Genomic DNA, 17,719 nt, shown 5'->3' on the forward strand with positions numbered 1-17,719 from the left:
AATCACCCAGAGGGCTTGCTAAGACACTACGTGGTGGGCCACAGCCCCAGAATCACCAAACTTGGCATTTCTGAGTTCCTAGGTGATGTTTCTACTGATAGTCCAGAGGATTTACCTTAAGAGTCTCCGCATTAAACTAGCAAAGGTGCACCTAGAAGGGACAGGAATGGGGCTACCTGGTATCAGGCATGAAGATCTGATGCTGGTTAGTAGGGTATGCCTTGGGCACATGTCACATATAAATGCTGCTGGTCGATACTTAACCATTCCACAAACTTGTATTCACCTCCAAGTGTTTTATGTATACCCACATACAATGTGTGGGGTTACAGCCAAAGTACACTTATCAGCATATATGCAGTCTCTAGTCCTACTTTTAAAGATCTAAGGTTCCTTGGAAGTTATTTGAAGGCCAAGAGACCTTTGATCTACTGGGTGAGTCAGCTAGTCAAAAGGCCAGAAAGGCAAACCCCAGCTTTCTTGTTTGGAGAGACATGGGGCATTGTTCTCAGTGTGCACTATGTTGGCCCCTATCCTCTACCCGACCACCTTTATTATTTATGGGGATTTACATAGATCACAGTGGCCAAAACCCCTTTTCTCAAGGAAGACTCTCATCGGATGTTCTGTTAATCATCAATCTACATGCAGGCTTGTTCCCAAACTACCTCTTTAAAGTTACTCTTCCTATGCTGTCTGTAAAATCCTGCCCTCTTTGGTGCTAGATCCAGTTGTGCCTCAGAGCAGAAGAAACAAACCTGCCGTCTTGCTGTTTTGAAGTTTGTACTTTGTCTGTGCATGCCAATTAAATATTAGAGAACAAGGAATGTGTACTTTGGTGGCTTTGAACCAAGAGAAGGTTTTAAGCCTATTGGATGGAGGCTAAAGATCTTAGAAATCAATTTTAGAGCTTTGCTTTTCTCTTAGTTCATCCTGCTGTGCTGGTTTTTAGCATTGCATGTAAATGACAGGTACTGACAAGAGCCCAACATTAAGGCGCAAATAGCCTGCTGTCATCTCAGATGACAGGGAATAAAAAACCCAGGGGAATACAGAAACCACACTTAGTGGTGACCCTGGTGCTCTCTAGATGCTCTCTCAATCTCAAGATGAGCTTCTATAAAACATCTTCCAGGGCCTGAGATGCAGCTTGGATGTGGATCACTTACCTAGCATGTGTCAAGCCCTGTGTTTAAGCCCTAACACCCTAAAAGCAAAGCATAAACTATCAGAAATGGGAACTTATCATTGAGGTGAGAACAACCAAGGCCTACAAGGACAAGGTGCTATGAATCTGAAACCAAGAGAAACCTCACTTTGACATGGTTCTTCAGGGTAGCTCTCGATTAGAAATAAGTCTACTGCAAATCCTAAGCTTGAGATCCCTGAACTAGGTTGCTGGAGAATGTGGTTAGTGCAGAACAGAGGTGAGCTCAAGTCCCATCCTCTTGAACTTTATGCCCAGCCTTTGTGTTTATCTAAATGTCTTTCTTCTGTGGGAAGGCTATACCTGAGTTTCTTTTCCCTTTTCCCTTTCTGTCTTTTTCCCCAGGTAGTTTAGTGTTTAACATCTCTCACCTTCCTGATGCAGTAGCACTGCTTGTGGTGGTTAGAATTACCTAATAATTAGAATCTGGTATCTAAGTTTGCTCCACTGGGATTTCTTTCTATAGAGCTGGGTAGGATTAGCGTCCCCAGAGTTACAGGTCCTAGGTGCTGCCTGAGTCAGGATGGAAGAACAGCCAGCACCATTGCCAACATGTGCACCGTCCTCAACATCCATCCAATTTCTTCACGGTCTGTGGTGGGGTTGTCCCACACTCCCTTGCAGGAGTCAGGAGAGCGAGGCAAGGGTACATCATGTCATGTAATCTTGAGCCTGCCCTTTCCAGCCACTTGAGAAGATGCATTAGACGACAGGTCTGCATTTGATGTAATGCCTTAATCCCTGGGTCTACATTCACGTTGACTGTTTCAGAGACTGTAAGCTCCCAGAGAGCAGGATTGCTGTAATGGGAATGTTTTAAGTGTTGTGTGCAAGAAAACAAAATAAATGTTTTGATTTTTTGTGATTCCATGCATGTCTGTCTACAGAAAATAGTATCCAAATAGGCTGCTTCTAGGACGTCAGTCTCTCCGATAACATGGCCTTGTTGCTCTCCTCTCCTCTCTTAACAAGCAGACCTAGTGCCTGCTTGGTCAGAATTACCTTGTGCACATAGCACATGGGGTCTTCATGAAACAGCAAATATTTCAGTATAGGAGGGACCCTTGAGTTCAAAAGCTAACGTTTGCATCCTTTCATCCACAGTTCATAATCCCTGTATTCATGCCATCAGGCAGGAGCACTAGGCTTACAGGAGGGTCACTGCCAGGCTTTCCCTATCCCTGTAGTGGGAGCAAAGTAGCACTGTTACTGGTCTTCCTGCTGGCCCCATCACCACTCCTGCAATCTTTCAGCATGCTGTGATAAACATCACCTTTGGGGACAGCAGGCTTAAACCTGGGCTGCACCACTTAGGATCAGCTATTCTAGCCATCTCAAAGCCTTAGTGTTTACATCTCAAAGCCTTAGTGTTTACAGAAGGCCAGTTGATAGTCCAGTGTTTGGCAAGAAGATCATGAGGAAAGACCTGGACTACTTAATGAAAGGTCTTCAGTTTGGAAGTTCAAGGGAACACAGGTAAATCCTCCTTTTGGGCCAGAGTTTATTAATTAGCACCATAAAAATACAGACAGCAGCATGACAGGCTCTGAGAGCTCAGGCCCCAACACCAATCTCTCGTTCTTTGTGGCAGGGAGAAGGGAGGGAATTCTAAAGAGATGTTTCACTCAGGACATAAGGGAAGTGAGGAGAGGTACACAGAGGTGGCAGATGTGCCCCACCAGAAGCCCTCCACTGTCCTAGAGTCTAGCAACCTGGTCTGTAAGGAAATAAAGTGTACCCTGACGCCTGGGTATTGTGTTTGCAGACACCCCACAGCCTGTCTGTCTCCCTGTAGCAGCAGGGATCTCAGAACCAGCTATGAAGATGGAGACAGGGTACACATGGACATAAGTTCAGCTGAGCCTGGGATTCAAACACAGTGAGACCCTGTCACAAAAACAAATGGCTATGGGTGTGGCTCAGTTGGTTGAGAGCTTGCCTAGTGTGCCTTTCTGAGCTCTGGGTTCCATCCCTAGCTTGCCCTGCATGTGCATACACACAAAGGAGTACTAGCACCTATTTAAACCAAGAGCAATACAGGTAAGGCATCCCACATGAGACAGGCATCCAAGCCTTATTACATTTTTACTGTGTACTGATTATATTATACTTGAAGGCTTCAGGAAAATGAATGGTCACTCTTCTGAATAAAGTGTCTTTACAAGCACCTGACTAGACTTGGGTGTTGGTAATCCAGAAACAAGCATCCTAAGGATCACAGAATTGATACATATAATATATGTGTGCTCAAAAAAGATTAGCAATTGCAATAAGTCCTGGTCTCCTGATGTTAATAAGAGAGCATAGAAATTCTTGGAAACTTAAAATGTTTTCTCCCCCACACACTGCTTTCTTGAAGTCTCGGCTGAGAAAACTAAGAAAGCAATGTAGCTGAGGCCATTAGATGCATGGGCATGGAAAGCAGGCTGCCCGGTGGGTACCTACCATTTCATGGCCTTGCTCTGGCTCCCTTCTGCAAACTCAGAATGGCATGCCCTCTCAGGAACTAAGAGAATCTGCATGAATCCCTCAGCACTGTCTTAAACAGCCCTCTGCATGACAGCATAAGTATAAAAGGCAAGACATGCAGGAGGCATAGCAACTGCGGGAAGTCCTACTGGGGAGTTGCAGTGGAGAACTGAAGCAGGCATATCTTTCTCTTTTCTTTGCCCCCAGTAAGGCCTTTGAAGGCTACAATAATATGAGTCTATGTACAGCCTGTGTCTTGGGGGTTTTATTGTTTTCTAAGACAGGAAGATAACAGGACTTAGGGGTTATCAATAAAACTGGAATAAAGGTTTTGTAGAAAAGCTTGGAGCAGGAAGAGGGGACTACACATCACCCTCTGTCTCTACCTTCCCATTCACATCACTCACAAACTATCCAAAATCCTGGGTAAATCCCAGCTAAGGAGTTTCTTTGAAACTTGATTCCAGATGTTCTGGCTTCCACAGCTGGTGGTTCCGTCCCTGAATTTTATGGTAAAAATAGGGCATGGTGCAAAACTATCCAGAGCAGCTCTCAGATGGGTCCTGTGCAAACATTCTTAAGAGTCCCAAGTGAAGAACAGAATATCGCTCACTGGTAGAGCTGCTGTGTTTCCCCCTGTGTAAAGCCTTCCTGTAAGTGGATCTGATTATGACAATTTGGTCATTAGAATCCAGTCTCCACCAGGGATCTTTATCTTGGTTTCTTTTGGCTTTTTTTTGACATTCTGAAACGGTTTTGCTCTGTAGCTCAGAGTAGCTTCCAACTCTCGAGATTCCTACTTCAGCATCCCAAGTGCTGGGCTGCAGCCCGAGCACATGCATCTGGGATTGCTGCTGCTTCCGGGATGGTCGGCAGTCACCAGACACTGACTAAACAAGCCAAAGTCCAGTGGATCAACTGCAAGTGTTCTGGGTCTGGAGTCTTTTTGGAAAGACAAGGAGAATGGCGTCACTTGTAGCGGTTACCTGTCAGAGCTAAGGATTAGCAGGGCTACTACCTTTAAGGACATCTCACCTTTTTTCCAAAAATATATTTATTTAAAAAAAAAAAAATCAGGTAAGCTTTCTGCAGTCCAATTTTCCAGGAACAAGCCAGAATTTGGCTTCCAGCCTATCAGAAAGGTTGAACAGCAATAATTTCATGCAGAAGTTATCTCTCCCTGCAGGAGACAGAAAACATGCTGCTTGGTTGCACACACTTAATTCTCTAAATCTGGTTTGTACTTCTGTCATCATTGTATTCCGTCCCCGGGGTCTGGCATGTCAGAGAATCCATCTCTAAAATTCAAAATTTCCAAACTGAGATGTGCGGTTGTTGGTCTTAAGTTGGGGTTTATAACCAATTCGATCATTAATCATTTGTTCCCGGCTCTTGGGGTCACTGCTGAGCCCAGCAGCTCCTTCTCCATCGCTAGTTCCTACACCTTCCACATCTTCCTTCTGTTTCTTACGGGCCTGAAAGTATTGAAAAACAAATTAGCATCTAACACCACAGTCTCCGAATTAACAAATGTTCAGTTAGAGTTTACCGTGTACTAGGCACTGGGTATGGAACAAGGTTAAGTCCTAGTAAACAATAAGCAAATATCCCAAGTTTAGGATGGTAACAAGGATACAGGCATGCAATTGTAGAAGATAGAACCCTACATTTGAGGATGTCACAGTCTAGAAGGCAAACGGGTGTGCAAACCGTAAATTATAGCACAGAGTACTCTGGATTATATTGGGAAAGCTCACAATGCCAAAGATAAAAGGGGTGTGAGGAATTAGGGCACAATACAAAGGCCCAGCAGGAGCCTGCAGTTGGAGATAATGGAGATGGGGTAACAAATGGTGTTTCAGCAAATTACTATCAAGGAGAACAAGAGAAAAATGACATGACTAGCAGCCACCAAAACCTACAACCTGAAAAAAAAATTAAAAAAAAAAAAAAATTACTGGCCCCATGTTGACTACAGTAACTCAAGGAGACATTATGCTACCTTGTCAATAGGCTTCTGGCCTTTAAATTTTATAAATTAATTATCTATCTATTTGTGATGCTAGGATGCTAGGAGTTGAATCCAAGGCCTCATGAATGGTAGGCAAGTAATCAACCACCGTAATACATCCCAGTCCCCGTTTTAGTTTTGGGTTTGTTTTGAATTATTTTTGAAAACTTTCCTCTTGGTACTACTGCTACTCACCGAGTGGTAAATCTGATGAAATGAAAAGAAAATCTACAGCCAGAAGGTGATGGCACACACCTTTAGTCCCAGTACTCAGGAGGCAGAGACAGGTGGATCTCTGACCATCTATAAAGTGAGTTCCAGGACAGCCAGGGCTACACAAAGAACCCTGCATTCCGGGAGGGGTGTGGGTGGGGGGGACAGAAACAAAAACAAAAAACCCAAAACAAACAAAAACAAGAAAGGAAAAAGCCCTACAGTAGACAGATGACCTTGATGACAATACAGCTGGCACCACATTGTATCAACAGTTGCAACACTTGTTGCAACTTGTAGCTGCGGCCCTCCTAAACAAGAAGGGTTTCCTGCTTACCAGGCAGAACCTTCCATCCTGTTATGGGTGTTACTCCCTCTGCGGCCGACTTCCTAGACTTTCTTGAAGGCATTCGGCTGGACTGTCCCTAAGTAACCCTATAGCTCTCCTGACAGCTCCTTTCCTAAGAATGGAAGCCTCTGCTGTTTAGAGCTCTGCTACTTGCCAGGCATGGTGGTGCAGGCCTTTAATCCCAGCCCTAGGGAGGTAGAGGCAGGGAAATCTCTAAGATGGAGTCCAGCCTGGTCTACAGAGTGAAATCCAGAACTGCCACAGCTACACAGAGAAACCCTGTGTCAAAAAAACAAAATCAAAACAGAACTCATGCTACTGGACTATTACATGTTCAAGGCCAGCCTGAGCTACATAGTGTAACCTTACCTTAAAAAACAAAACAGAAGAATTACGCTACATCTCCTCCACCACCTGCCTGAGTTTCTGTTGCTTATTTCCTGGGTCTATGATTTGACCAATTTCCAAAGCCATGATAGTTCTCACCACCACTATAACTATACCAGTGCCAAATTTCCCTTCACTGGAGCCACCATATATTCAACCACTACTGTATCTACCTTAGCTTCCACATCTTGATCCTGTTTACAAATGCATACAGCCACACAGCCTGCTCCATAATGGCCTCTGCTGCCACCACCACCACCACCACAGCCTCATCTTCTACCAAAGTTGCCACCATGACCTAAGTTACTCCAGCACATCTCTAAGTTTCCTTCATAACCCAGAAAGGTCACCAGATCCATCCCACAGCCTCCTTGTCATCCAGTGGCATCATCTTGTTCAAAGGGGACCTCTTCCATGTCAAAATGAGGCCAACAAAGAGTTATTTCTGAATCAACTGACTCCTCTTCCAGCATTTTTACAACCACTGCTTTCAATCTTGCCATACATATGTTCAAAGCAGTCTCTTAAAGTCCATGCTTCTGAATATTTCTTACTGTCACCAACAAAAAAATCCCCACTGCCGATGTCATAAGGCATACAAAGTCATCTCCAGAAAGGGCCTTTGGTTGCACTTTATGCCCACCAACCAACCTGCTGTGGATGAGCAAACGCTGATAGACCTGGACCAGACAGACTATAAGCATTTTGTTTGGGGCTTTCTCAAGACCTGTACCTTCAAAGCTTGGGTCAATAAAGTCCCACCAATCAAGGCTTGGTTCCTCTGATTCACAACCCTTATTCCCCCTGTGGTGGCAACATCGAGGAACCCAGACTGACTATGGCCATTTGAAGACTGAACTCAACCTTTCTTTCTTTTCTTTTTTTTAAATATTTATTTTATGTATGGGAGTACACTCTAGCTGTCTTCAGACCAGAAGAGGGCACCAGATCCCATTACAGATGGCTGTGAGCCACCATGTGGTTGCTGGGAACTGAACTCAGGACCTCTGGAAGAACAGTCAGTACTCTTTTTTTTTTTTTGGTTCATTTTTTCGGAGCTGGGGACCGAACCCAGGGCCTTGCGCTTCCTAGGTAAGCCTCTACCACTGAGCTAAATCCCCAGCCCCAACAGTCAGTACTCTTAACCACTGAGCCATCTCTCCAGCCCCGAACTCAACCTTTCTAATTCAAGTTGAATATGAGATACAGCAGAAGAACCTGGCTTGCTTCTTTCACAAACAAAATATGGCTCCAAGTCACCAATGGCTACAGAATTCCCATAGCCCCCACTGCCTAACACTAAAGATGGCACTGGATGTCAATAACTCTTTCTAAAAATGACAACAGATGCTTTATCTACAGTTCTTTACTGGGAGCACAAGTCAAGGGCTCTGATCACTGAAATTATGTTGGCAATTACATACCACCTACTAGTAAACCGTAACCCTCAAATCCCAGCATTAGTTAATTAACAGTCAATCCAATAAGGCCAGGCTAGGATTCCTTCTCTGAGGTGCTTGGGACCTGAAGTATTTACTGTTCAATTTTTTTTCCCACGTTTTGGAACTTATGCATTAGTCACAGAGATCAAGCATCCCTAAGCCAAATATCCAAACCCTAAAATGTGTCCAAATATAAAGTACCCTGTGGTTAAAAACCCTTTAAGTAACAAATATAAGGAACTTGGCCAGAATGATAGCTCCCCAATACTGATAATCTGAATTCAATTCCCTGATCCCATTTTTTTTTTTAAACAACCAAAACAAACTGCATAAAGTGGTGGGGATTGGTAGCGCCAGCACTCCTAACAAGCTTGGAGACAGCGCCAGGGGAATTCATGGGCAAAGCTAGCCTGAAGTATACAACATTAACAGGAAGAGACCCTGCTTCAACAAGATGGGCGAGATCCAACTCCAGAAAGTTGTCCCCTGACCTCCACATAAGCATCCTAGAGCACAAACGCCCTCCCTTACTGTGGGACTGATGTTTTTGTGCCTTTGCCAGAGGTCTGGTGCCAGGCCATCTGTTATTCCAGCTGCTCAGCATGTGTAGCACATCTGGTAAACACTCCTTCTCTCACTTCTGATTGGTTTCAATAAAAAAGCGGACAGCCTTTAACAGTGGGAGAGGGCAGGCAGGACTTCTGGGGAGACTGAACTCTGAGAAAGAGTCAGGCGTGGGAAGTCACCATGGCACCAGTGGGACGCAGATGAAGAAGCAGGTGCCAAGAAGAGACTAAGACAGACAGGTAACAGACCACAGGACGGGACATAGGCCAGGCCAGTATTGTCAGGTTTGAATAGCTGAGAATCTGCCCAGACATAGTACCCAAAGCTTACAATAAATAAAAGTCTCTGTGTCCTTATTTGGGATCTGGGGCGGTCCCGAAGAAAGTTACAGCTACAACATACACTTATCATGGACATGCTACTAATAAAAATTTTGTGTATGTTTTTTCCTGAGATTGAATTCCGACTCTAACGCTTGGCAGCAAGTTCTTTTACTCACTGAGTAGTCTTCCCAGCCCACGGGTTTTCTTTCTTCTTAAGAAGTCATATTGGGGGGGTTGGGGATTTAGCTCAGTGGTAGAGCGCTTGCCTAGGAAGCGCAAGGCCCTGGGTTCAGTCCCCAGCTCCGAAAAAAAGAACCAAAAAAACAAAGAAGTCATATTGGGGGTTGGGGATTTAGCTCAGTGGTAGAGCGCTTGCCTAGTAAGCACAAAGCCCTGGGTTCAGTCCCCAGCTCCGAAAAAAAAGAAAAGAAAAAAACAGTCATACTGGGGGGCTGGAGAGATGGCTCAGTGGTTAAGAGCACTGACTGGTCTTCCAGAGGTCCTGAGTTCAAATCCCAGCAACCACATGGTAGCTCATAACCATCTATAATGAGATCTGATACCCTTTTCTGGTATGTCTGAAAACAGCTACAGTGTATATAATAAATAAATAAATCTTAAAAAAAAAAGAACTCATATTGGTAATCATTATTAAGGATAAGGTTTTTGATTTTGTTTTTGTTTTTTTGTCTTTTGGTTTTGTTTTTGAGATATGGTCTCACTGTGTAGGCCAGGGTGGCCTGAAACTCACTGTGATCTTCTGCCTCAGATTCCCGAGTGCTGGGATTCCAGGCGTGTGTCATCAGGCCTGAATGAGTGTCAGGTATGGTTTAAACTTCAGTTGTAATGAATCATAAATGCTGGCACAATGGATATTGACGCTGCAGAGTCAGCTCACTGTTGAGTTGGCTTTTCCACTAAAGGTGGTGGGTTTGGTGTCCATTCAAGCAGCTTAGGAAGGAGAGACACTCTTGCAATGAATTCAATGAAAACAGGAGAAAAAGTATGTCTTCCTCTGTCCCTCCCTCCCTCCCTGGTTTAAGTCTACAGCCCAAGCTGTCTAACTCTTCCTGCCCCTGCCTCTCAAGTACTAATATTGTGTAGTTACATGCCTGGCTCTGCTCTTTTAAAAAAAAAAAAATTGTTATGAAGGTTTTGATTATGAATCTGTATCATGTGCAGTGTCTGTGGGAGGCCAGAGGAGGGCGTCAGGACCCCTGGAACTGGAGGTTATAGATGGTTGTAAGTGGCTCTGTGTGTACTGGGAACTAAAGCTGGGTCCTTTGCAAGAGCGGCAAATACGCTTTCTTAATTGTTGAGTCACCTTTCTGCCTCCACCCCTTCATATTTCCTTTTTACTAAACTTTGCCGACACCTCCATAACTAGATTCTGGAATACTCTGTAGTTGTTCTCAGCATGAAACTTTTAAAATGATGTCAGTCCAGTTGAGTATTCTCAGGATTCCTTTGCTTCTTAGAAGTAGTTTTCATAAAGATTTTTGGGTTGAACTTCTTAAAGTCAGTTCTTTGTAGTGTTGACTAAGTAGAGTGTGACAGGAAGTTTAATAAACAAACACACAGACACGCACACACACACACACGCGCACACACACACACACGCGCACACACACGCACACGCACACGCACAAAGCAAAAACTAACAGTACTTCAGGAACTACAGAAGCTGGGATGTAGAGCAAGAGAAACGTACACCATCCATCTTCATCTGAATGATGTAAAGCCACACATTCCGGGTACATGCAAGACGCAAAGCTCCCTGTCAGGTGAAGGACCTCGAAGAGCAGCAACCGCGGCTGGAGTGTAGAGAGCTGTCTAAGAAGAGTCCAGAGCTCAATATGCTAACCCAGCCTTAAGGAGCTTCCTGCCCAGTCAAAGAAAACAGACCAACAAAGTTACAACACAAGTGGTGGCACCTAGAATTCAACACGGGTGGTGACTTAACCCAGCTGGGGAGCCTGATGAGGGATACGGCACGGCAGGCAAAGGGACAGCACTAGCACTGAGAGTAAAGATAACTTGGGAGATAAAGTGGAGAGATGAGCAAGGACCTAGTCATAAAGGACCTCATGTACCACACTTAGGAATTTGGACTTCATCTTGAAGATGTGAAAGAATCTTTTTTTTTTTCTTTTCTTTTTTTCTTATTTTTGTTTCTCTGTGTAATGGCCCTGGTTGTCCTAGAACTTGATCTGTAGACCATGCTGGCCTCAAACACACAGAGATCTGTCTACCTCTGCCTCCAAAGAATTTATTCTGATTAATGGATATCTAATATTATATGGCAAAGCCAGACTTAGAAAAAAATACAGCTGCAAGGTGTGGTAGGTATCGTATGCCTGTGCCTGTTACTCTACCACTCAGGAAGCACAGGCAAATGTTCAAGTTCAAGGCCAGCCTGATCTATATAATGGGTTCCAGACAGTGAGAGCCTGTCTCAAACAAAAAATATAATAGTGTTCTACTGCAGGCTAGATTCTAGTAATTCAATGGTGAAGAACATGGATGTGATTCGTGTAATCAAAGTTCCTAAGATAAAAGAGTTTTACAATAAACGACCAAATGATTCCAAGAACAGTAGAATGTTGGGGTTGTCTGGTGCTGCTATGAATTCAAATGCTAAATAGTGGCCCCCAAGATCTGGTTGCCCCAAAGATCCTCATGTGTACCAAATGATGTTGTATAAACCTTTCTCCACAATTTAAAGCTATTGGTTAGATAAAAGTGGCTACAGCCAATTACTGGGGAGAATAAAGGTAGCCAGGGTTTAGGTTACTGGGCTGGGGGTCGCAGGTAAGGACCAAAAGGAGAGAAGAAGAGAGGAAGCAGGTGAGGGAGAGGGGAAAATGAAAGAGGGAGAGGAGAAGGAGGGCAGAGAGGCCAGGAGGTTTCCATTAGGCGTGATGGAGCCGGATCATGCAGCCGAGTGAAATGCCCCGGGACAGGCTGATGGGGCAGGAATAACCCAGAGGAGACTCAAACAGCACGTGCTTGGTGAGAATAACAGTCTGGCACATAGAAAACTAGATTCAGGGAAATTTGCCTAGTAACTGTGCTAAAGCTGATAATATAATCCACGGGACCCTGTTTATTACTGGGGACTGGCTGAATCTTATTAATCACTAAGAGCAATTAAGTAGCATTTAAAATACCATTTACAGGTGAACATTCTGTCTAACATGCACAGGCTCCTACACTGGTCTCCAGCATGAGGGGAATATAATGGTAACTTCAAGTTACTGTAACTGCTAATAGGCTGGGATAATGTTGGTAGAATGTTTGCCCATCATTCCCAAACCTGAGACTAGAGAAGCCACAGGCTGAGGGCAAATCTAGACAGCTCTGCAAAAGGAGCAGAGCAGTAAATGACGAGATATTGCCCAGAGAATTTTCTTCTTGCACTAGATGAGAATTAACGGAGAATTAACAAATATACAATGTGTAGGTAGTGGAGGACTTTGGAGCACCCTGTCCTAACTGGAATGTCTTCATCAAACTCCTACCTTCAAGGCTCAGGGATCCATGTGGAAGAGGAGGCAGAGACTAAGAGACCCAGAGGTGAAGGATGACCCCCACGGAAACAGCAGCATCCACACACAAGAGAGCTGATGCCCGAAAGAACTCGCAGAGACTGTGGCCGTGCACACAAAACCTGCAGAAGTTCACGCCGGACCCACCCCTAACTGAGGAACTATTTGCAAGCTATCCGACAGCACTGTCACAAAGAAAATCAGTCTTCTCCAACATCTCCCCTGTCACTGGATATATCAACCACACTCCTAAGCAGGCTCCATGGCCAATACAAAGATGAACTCAGTGGTACTTTGTGGACTTTGTGTTTCTTCTTCTGGGGATTTGCTTTTGTATTGTTTTTCAGAGAAAGAGAAAGAACATAAAGTTAGGTGGCTAAGGCGGTAAGGAGGACCTGGGAGGAATTGGGGATGGGGAGGATCATCAAAATATATGAAAGAATTAATAAACAAATAGTACTACTTAAAAAACAAACTGTAAAGGGATCGAGTTCTGTGGTTTCAGGCCACTGAGTCCTTAGTTCTTTGCTATGACAGTCGCAGGAAGTTCCTTTTGTTCTGAGATGTCTGTTAAGCAGCCACATGGATTTTAAACTGCTGCTGGTGGAGTCTGAGCTTCCGAAGGTAATAATTACTGTCTGAAGAATCCCCTAAGCATCGGAAACTGAATTCTCACCTCCAGGTCCTTTCGAATGTTCTCGAACTCCTCAATGTCATCGAGCTTGAGCTCCAGGCGAGTTGGCTTTCGTCGCAGCATAATGAAGTCAGACCCGGTGAGCTGCGGGCTGTTAAAATGGTAGGAGAGGAAAAGCTGATGGTGTCAAGTCTCAGCTACAAACAGACAAATCTGTAAACACGAGCAAAAAATGAACGGGACATTAACTCATTTAGATTCCATGCATAGACTTCACGCTCTTTTTTTTTTTAAAAGACTTATTTATTTTATTTATATGAGTACACTGTAGCTGTCTTCAGACACACCAGAAGAGGGTGTTGGACTCTATTACAGAAGGTTATGAGCCACCATGTAGTGCTGGGAATTGAACTCATGACCTCTGGAAGAGCAGTCAGTGCTCTTAACCACTGAGCCATCTCTCCAGCCCTTACACAAAATTGAAAATAAAAATTTTAAAAACAAAACCCAGCAAGTTGCCATCAGAGAATCTAGGCAATTCTTCCCCCCACCCCTTTTTTTTTTCTTTTTAACACTTTTTGGGATGCTTTATTCAAAACCTGGGGGACAGCACTGAGAGAGCAACACAGAAACTATTCTCTGTCTAGAGTTCTTAGTTCAGAGAGCAAGCTTGGGCCCCCACTCTCAGGTCCCAATACCCTTCTAGCTGTGGGCCCCCAACCATCACCTTAATCCTGTGTTCCAATAACCTCCAAAAGACACACTGGGTAAAAGAAACAAGCCAAGGGCAGTGACACATGACAACAGAGGGGTCCCCTGAGCCCGGAAGTTGGAGACCAGCCAAAGAAACATAGGGAGTCCCTGTCTCAAAAATAAAAACAGACAAGAAACAAAAGGAGCAGAAGAGTTAGGGAGGTGGCTGCACAGGACTTCCTGCCCTGGCACTTCCTGCCCTGGCAGGTGGGCCTGACTTCAAATCCCCAATGCCCACAGAAAAAGCCAGCCACAGCTTGGCAGTGGAACAATGCTTTAATCCCAGCACTTGGGAGGCAGAGGCAGGTGGATCTCTGTGAGTTCAAGGCCAGCCTGGCCTATAGAGTGAGTTCCAGGACACCCAGAGCTACACAGAAAAACCCTGTCACCAAAAAGAAAAAAATCAAAAAAGAAGGCATAGTCTTACGGGGGTCTGAACTATGAAGGAATGTAAGATTTCTGAGTTTGAGGGGTTGCTGGCTGGCTGTCTCCAGGAGTAAGGCAAAGTGGTACCAAGCAGGATGCCCAGCCAATACCCTCTTGCCTCAAGGTATACAATCATATATACATACCACACTCACAGTACACACCCATGCCTCACATATACACATACAAAGGAAAAAAAGAAAATGGTTATCCCATCCAAATTTAGTGTAGGAAAAGTGGGCAAGCTATCAGTCCAATCTGCTTTCTATAAACATCATCAGAGACTGTGACCATTCCTGGATATTATAACCAGCTGTCTTAAAACTAATGAAAACTAAACTTACCAGTTCACAAGATTATTCACAGGATCAAAGCTGGTCCTAAATGGGTAAATCATTCATTAATCAGATGCTTCCTGTGCTGAGCTATGAGTTTAAAGTCACTGTCGAAATCTGTGGGGAAAACACAACACAACAGACCATGCCAATCTAGGGCAAAAACAGAACTCTAAGGAGGGTCCTTCAACAGCACTGCATGAGCATCTAGCCGAGGGTGGGCTGCCTAAGAGTGGCTAGGGATCTCAATTCCCTATGGGAAAAGGTGTCTTAGTGAATTTGAAGGGTAGGCAGACAGACTTAAGGTCAGAGAAGTTCATATGGAGAATGAAGGTTTGTGTTAACAAAGCCCATGTTTGTTTCAGAACAAACACTTGAGCTGGCAGCACCCGGTAGAGTGGGCCCTGCAACTCACCTGGGCAGCAGTAGAGCTAGCCCCGGTGAAAGGCGTGGATGAGGTAGTCCCTGAAGACCTGAGAACAGGAGAGCTGACACTCCCCCTTGCCAGCTGTGGCACTGGGTAAACTAGCTGGAGCAGTGTTGGAGAGTTCACCCGGATGGTGCAGATACAGGTGGCAGGCTGATCAACTCAGCTACCTCCCAGGACCAAATCCAGGGCTCTGAGTTGGCCCACCCCAGCATCTACCCCATCTATGATCTGCACAAGCTGCAGGGTCACATCTCCATGACACAGGGCAACAACATATCTGAGAGGAGTCCTAGTGAGGTTCCAGTATAGTGTAGCAAAAGCCAGAGGCCCTAAAACAGGCCCATGACTCATTGCACTGAATGAGCATTTATAAGTTTAGGTGTGTGGACAAACGGGTATACTCCATGATACACCATGATGTGCTACAGAGTCCATGACAAATTTTTGTTTATTCTATCTTATTTTCTTATTGTAGGGGGGAGGTTGCAAGGGCAGATGCAAAGGGACAGGGAGATGAGTGGGACTGGGGTGGATGATGTGATGTTCACAAAGAATCAATCAAAAGTTAAGAAGAAAACCTAAGGGGTTGGGGATTTAGCTCAGTGGTAGAGCACTTGCCTAGCAAGCGCAAGGCCCTGGGTTCGGTCCCCAGCTCCGAAAAAAAGAAAAAGAAAAAAAGAAAACCTAAGCTGACTTTAGTATCTGTTGAAGGTATTGTCTCTATGTCCTCCACAGCATCCACAACAAAGTAAACTGAGCCATAAAAAATAGAGAAAGTGAAACTAACTTTTCTTAAATTCTAGACTCTCCCATTATTGGTTTTTCTTCTCACTTTGATAACTCAAAAGTTTTTGCCTCTTAAAAAAAAGTTTGTTCTATTTATTTGTTGGGTGCTGGTGAAAGCACATAGCCCACAGGCAGAGGTCAGAGGACAATGTCTGGGAGTTGGTTCTCTCCATCTACTATGTAGGACACCACACTTAGCATGGGCTCCTTTACGACTGAACCAACCCACATTCCCATTCTTTATATTACTTTAATACAGAAGCCTTGGGAAGCTTGAAAAATTATTCCAGTTTTATAAAGTTGAAGCAAACAGTTTAATTAACAAATTCAGAAGCCGGGTGGTGGTGGCACACACCTTTAATCCCAGCACTCTGAAGGCAGAGGCAAGCAGATCTCTGTAAGTTTGAGGTCAGCCTGGTCTACAGAACATGTTCCAGGGCATCCAGGGCTACACAGAGAAACCCTGTCTTCCAAAAAAAAAACAAAATAGCCTCCTATAAAAGTTACTCATAGACCACTAGAATAAAAAGTTGTGATAATGATCTTCGTGAAAGTTCCACAAAAAAAAAGTTCCGATATAGTGTGCATCCATATAAATTATTATTGCATGCTAGCAGAATGAAACAAAAGACTACGATGTATACGAAACATTTACACTTCTTACACTTCTCTCAGGAGTGTCACATTATATCACATCTCAAGGGGCCATATGGTCAACACAAAACACTGGCCTGTGACAATTCAAACTGCTTTATTCTATCAGATACTACCTTCTACCAGATCCCTAAGTAGAGAAATGGAAGCCAGCTCCAAAGAGAAAGGGAAGAAATACTTAAGAAAAATAATTTCCTACTTGGGTATGAACTGAAAGCCTCACCACTAGAGAGCAACAGTGAGTACGGGTTAAAAGCGCGGCAGTCCACCCGCCACATTACTAACCCTACTACACTGTGGCTCCAGAACGACGGATTACCTTTTCTCACCAGAATTTATTTTCTGATCTTTACTCTTGTTGTCCCGCGACTTAAATAACTAAGATAGAATAAGCTCCTTGCGCGTAACGTGGCATTTAGTAAGCCCTCGAAGTGGAAGTGCTCTTCTAACTGGAGTTGTTCGGGGAAGAAAGAGGCTTAAGAGTGAGAATGAGTCTGTTCAGCTCAGCAAACGCGAATATTTTGCAATCCCCGCAACTTTCATGTAAGGGTTTAAAAAAAAAATATCTCTGACGGCCTAGCAATCATTGCAACTGCAGCTGCTGGTATACACTTTATCTGGCGCCTCCCTGGACCCTTTATTTCAAAGAACATATAAAAAGAACAGGCTGTAGACAAGTAAAACAACAACAAACTAGGCCGCAGCTCCTCCACCACATCTCTATTTTAGCCTTAGAAGGCTCTTCGAGTTTAATGTCTTCTTAAAGCACAAAATCACTTCGTAGCCACCCAGTTACCAGGGGCCCCCGGAGAACTTCCGTCGTGAACAACAGTCCTCTTTCCCAGCTCCAATGCTGCAGAAGTCTAGGGAGAGATTTCAATGGCAGCACAGGCCTCGGTTTCAAAATGACGGAAGGCCTCCCGAAGGAGAGCAGAGACCCTTGGTTTGTTCCAGATTAGACTTGCGATTCGCAAACTTACCTCTTTTCAGGCCTCTGAAGCTTCCCAGAACCTCAACTCCCACCTTGACTCCATTGCTACGCAGCCCGAACTACACTTCCCAAGTTGCTCTGCGCCTTTTTTTCCCACGCGCCTCTTCTCCCGAGAGGTTGTGCCGCTCTATAAGGCCACGCCCATCGATGACAGCCGACACTTGGCAACTACCACTCCCAAGATACTTCGCGAC

General features: G+C 44.5%; 1 protein-coding gene across 6 annotated transcripts; it reads right to left on the reverse strand.

Moving 5' to 3' along the window:
• Positions 1-3,919: 3,919 nt before the first annotated feature.
• Positions 3,920-17,588, reverse strand: Cdc26 (cell division cycle 26). 6 transcript variants are annotated; one of them, XM_087550196.1, is made up of 4 exons: positions 17,515-17,588; positions 14,674-14,709; positions 13,193-13,301; positions 3,920-5,151 (listed from the first exon to the last, which is right to left on the reverse strand). In XM_087550196.1, the coding sequence occupies exons 3-4, from the start codon at positions 13,271-13,273 to the stop codon at positions 4,975-4,977; spliced, it is 258 nt and encodes an 85-aa protein (XP_087406322.1). In that variant the 5' UTR covers positions 13,274-13,301; positions 14,674-14,709; positions 17,515-17,588; the 3' UTR covers positions 3,920-4,974.
• Positions 17,589-17,719: the final 131 nt, after the last annotated feature.

This window comes from Rattus norvegicus, chromosome 5 (assembly GCF_021556685.1).
Source record: "Rattus norvegicus strain SHRSP/BbbUtx chromosome 5, alternate assembly SHRSP_T2T, whole genome shotgun sequence".
In the NCBI taxonomy this organism is placed as follows: domain Eukaryota; kingdom Metazoa; phylum Chordata; class Mammalia; order Rodentia; family Muridae; genus Rattus; species Rattus norvegicus.

Excerpts from the sequence above, each read along its gene's own strand:
- Cdc26 (XM_087550196.1), bottom strand. The coding sequence starts at position 13,273 with ATGCTGCGACGAAAGCCAACTCGCCTGGAGCTCAAGCTCGATGACATT. Across the intron at positions 5,152-13,192 it reads ACATTCGAAAGGACCTGGAG|GCCCGTAAGAAACAGAAGGA; the intron begins GTGAGAATTCAG and ends CAATACTTTCAG.